This window comes from Trichechus manatus, unplaced genomic scaffold (assembly GCF_000243295.1).
Source record: "Trichechus manatus latirostris isolate Lorelei unplaced genomic scaffold, TriManLat1.0 scaffold00151, whole genome shotgun sequence".
Taxonomy (NCBI): Eukaryota; Metazoa; Chordata; class Mammalia; order Sirenia; family Trichechidae; genus Trichechus; species Trichechus manatus.
The window spans coordinates 5,757,581-5,761,352 of NW_004444087.1; the positions used below are offsets into that span (position 1 = coordinate 5,757,581).

The 3,772-nt window shown below is 61.9% G+C and overlaps 1 protein-coding gene across 1 annotated transcript in view; it reads left to right on the forward strand.

Moving 5' to 3' along the window:
* UPK3B (uroplakin 3B) overlaps positions 1 to 2,348 on the forward strand; it is a 4,023-nt gene extending 1,675 nt beyond the window's left edge. Inside the window, exons 3-5 of the mRNA XM_004385980.1 lie at positions 799 to 878; positions 1,632 to 1,761; positions 2,183 to 2,348. Of these exons, the coding sequence (XP_004386037.1) occupies positions 799 to 878; positions 1,632 to 1,761; positions 2,183 to 2,348 (376 nt within the window). The remainder of the gene's footprint in view (positions 1 to 798; positions 879 to 1,631; positions 1,762 to 2,182) is intronic.
* Positions 2,349 to 3,772: the final 1,424 nt, after the last annotated feature.

Genomic DNA, 3,772 nt, shown 5'->3' on the forward strand with positions numbered 1-3,772 from the left:
GAGAAAGCAGTTGTCCAGATCAAGGCTGCCCCAGCCCCTGGAGACCAAGTATAGCTGGAAGAAGTGGGAGCAGGGAGAGTAGGGAGTGCAGGGCGGGGCATGGGGCTGTTAGCACTCTTCCATCCACCCAGTCAGCAGAGCAGACCCCAGGGCTGCCTCCCTCTGCCCTGGCATTCACCCCTGCCAGCTCCACCATTCCGCCTCCCCAATGGCCACACGCAGGCTCAGCCTCCAGTCTTGCCACCCTGCCCACAGCCCGAGCAGCCACCAGAGCTGGCTTCCCTCAAGGCCAACTTGCCTGGGTCCCTCAAATGCTCAAAAACTTTCCAGAACTCCCCATTCTGCGCAAAGATAAAGTCTGAGCTCCTCTGCTCGGCCCTTGGCACCCTTGGCTCTCCCTGCCCCTCTCCCTGGCTACACCCTCCCTCCATCCTCTGCCCTCGATGACTCCACCCAGCCAGCCCCAGTTGCCCTCCCTCCTTCCCTGCTCTTTGGTGACTGTGTGTGACATTTAGTATCTGGGGTACCCTAAACCAGTGTACCCCTAGATCAGGTGACATCTATCAGGAAAGTCACAGCTCAGGTGGATTGGGGCAGCTGGCAGAGGTCACCGTGGCCAGGGAGGTGGGAGCAGGGCCAGACCATGGCTGGTAACAATGCCCTAGGGAGAGCCGCCCCTCCCTCCCAGCATGGACAAGGCTAGAGGCCTGGCACAGAAGAGGTCTGGGGCCTGGCCGAGGGGGCACCCCACCCAGGAAGTTGAGGCATCTGAGGAGTCTCCCCTTCTTCATCCCCCAGTGTGAAGTTTCTCCTGATGGACGCCGAGGGCTCCCCCAGGGCTGAGACCAGGTGGTCAGATCCCATCACTCTCCACCAAGGTAGCCTGGGGGAGCCTGTCTGCCCCAGAGGACTCACTGGCCTCTCTGGGCCACCTTGACACCTGCAAAACGGCTGAGCTCTGTTGACCCTTGCCCTGCGCCCATGGGGCTGGGGCCTGGAGGCACTGCCCAAGTCCGGCCCACCCAACAGCACCTTGGAGTGGTGGGTGGAGCCATGGGTCAGTCCCATCCCTAAGGGTTGCCAACTCTTGGGTCTAGGCCCCAGCCCAGTGTGGCCAGAAACAGACTCCTCTCCTACAGAGAGTCAGCCCCATGCCAAGTCACACCCTGGTGGGAGAAGGGAAGCCCACGAAGGAGGCAGAGTCAGAGGGGAGACTTCCTTGAGCAGGGCCCCACGGGGGCCAGAGGTGGGGATGGGGAGGGCTGCAGAAGTAGGGGTAAGGGAACTGCAGAGGTGGGGGTGGTGGGAGGGAGAGGCCTGCAATGGTGGGGGAAGGTGAGGTTGTCATCTGAAGGCCTCGAAGCCAAGATCGGTCCTGAGGTCTGCAGCCACCCTGCTGCCATAGGCAGGCCAGGGGTGGGGGGATTCATGGCGACAGCCTGGGCTGTGAGACCAGGTGCAGGCTGGGGTGTGGTGGGTGGTCAGGCTGGCCGACAACTGATGCCTGGCCAAGCTGAACAGATGGGTGGGCTCAGGAGGCTGTCTGGGGAGGTAAGATGGCCAGGCCTTGGGGTACGAGCATGGGCCGGAAGGAAGGAGGTGACAGTGTCTGAGCAGCGCTGTGTGTGCAGGGAGGGCCCCAGGCTCCATCGACACATGGCCAGCGCGGCGAAGTGGGGTCATGATTGTCATCACCACCATCCTTTCTTCTCTGGCTGGCCTCCTGCTCCTGGCCTTCCTGGCTGCCTCTACCGTGCGCTTGTGAGTGGCCCACACCCCGTACCCTGGCCGGCCCCTCCCTCACCCACCTGGACCTCTTCAGCCACAGAGCCAGAGGCCTCCATTCACTGCAGTTTTGATGAGGCAAGGCCCCTCCCGGGAGTGAGGGAGGGGGCCCAGCAGCTCCTCTGGGGACAGGGCTCAGGGAAGGGCCTCAGTCAGCCCGGCCTCCAGTGTGTCCTTGGCCTGACCCTTCTCCTCCTGGGCCTCGTTTTTCACTCCGCGGTTGCAGTGCACTTACACCAGGGCAGTCAGGGGCCCCCTGGAAGAGGCAGGCCTCCAGTAGGTTCTAGAAAGGAGGAAAGGTGAGGCTACAGGATGAGGGGTCTGCAGGGGGAGGCCAGTCTGGCAGCCCGACCCCACCCTGCTGCAGGGACACAGCGTGTCCTCCTTTCCCCACCAGCTTCAGCCTCTGGTTGCCTGAGGAGGCCCCGTCCCCTGAGCAGCTGCGGATTGGCTCCTTCAAGGGGAAGCGCTACATGACCCACCACATCCCACCCAGCGAGACCACCACGCTGCCCGTCGGCTTCGAGCCTGGCCTGGACCCTCTCCCCAGCCTCAGCCCCTAGCCAGGCCTTCGCAGCTGGAGCCTGAAGCAGGAGGGGGATACGCAGAGGGGGAGGGCCGCAGGGTGTGCAGTGCTCAACTCCAGCCCCTGGGCCCCCATTCCCCTCCCCAGGTTCCTTGACTCTTCCCCCAGCTGCCTGAAATCCCCGCCAGTAACATCCTGCTTTCTCTCCCCAGGCATCATCTATAAGTCGTAGTCAGGAGAGCTGGGGGTGGCGTGGTCAGGCTGAGATCCAGTGCCCACCGCAGCCCCTACCTCTGTTCTGCTGGCCCTCTTGCGAGTGAAGGTGAAGTTCATGTGGAGGGGCAATCCTAACAAGAAGATTCTAGGCCTCAGGAGGAGGCCACAGAGGGCCTTGCTCTGCCCTGTGCAGGGGACTGGGCTGGGCCCATTGCAGCCACATGAGGCTTGAGCCTCCCTCTGTCCCTCTGTCCCAGCTACCAGAGGCTGGGGCTTGAGTGAGGCCCGGAGAGGCACCTCCATTGTCGCTGGGTAGGGGCCCTGCCTGAGGCAGGTTTGGGGGGTACTTCCTGGGCCAAGCATAGATGCACACATGACCACCTGGTCCCTGATTCTGGTCACCAATTTGGGCCACCAATTCCAACCATGCTGCACACACGGACGGTTCACACAATTGTCCACCCACTCCACAAACATCTACTGAGAGCCTGCTGTGTGCCACACACAGTGTTAGACATGGGGTCACAGACAGAGCAGGTCCTGACCTTGGGGACCTCATTCACTGCTCTGGACCTCAGATGACCACATGTCCAGATGTGACCTGTTACTGTTGGGGGAGTTACGCACTCAGATTGTCACATACTCTCAGGCTCATAATCCCTCAGACAATCACCCCAAAGTGTTCTCTAGGGCCCACGAGCCGCCTTAGTGTCTTGAACCCAGCGGATCACCTGGAAGGAAACGCTTCAGGCTCGAATCTGAAGCATCCGTCTACCCGCAAGGCCGGTTGTTGCTACCATCGCCACTAGGGGGCGCCAGTACGCCGCTGCAACGGCACGGTCCAGGCGCATGCGCAATCTTATTCACTGACCTGTTGGCCGGCGTGTTTCCACCTGCTTGGTGGGCTGATACGGGGAAGTGGAGGCAGCTCAGCGGATTCTGGGAAGGTCAGGGCTCCAGGCCTCACCTTGGCCAAGCCAGAGGGATGAGCAATCACGCTCTTGCTAATAAGCCCGTTGTGAGCCATCTAAACTCACAGCCGCAATCTTTTCTAGATGGAGAAAGCGAGGGCCAGGGTCCTGCACACCGCCCTCTGTCCACTGCCCAACCGACCCTGTGCCCCGCTGGGCTGCCCTCCCAGCCCTCTAGTCTGACCAGGGCTCCCATCCTGCAGACCAAGCTGCCCAGCACAGCCTGTTTCATACTCCTGTCCAGGCCTGGCTCCAACACCAAATGGGGAGGACC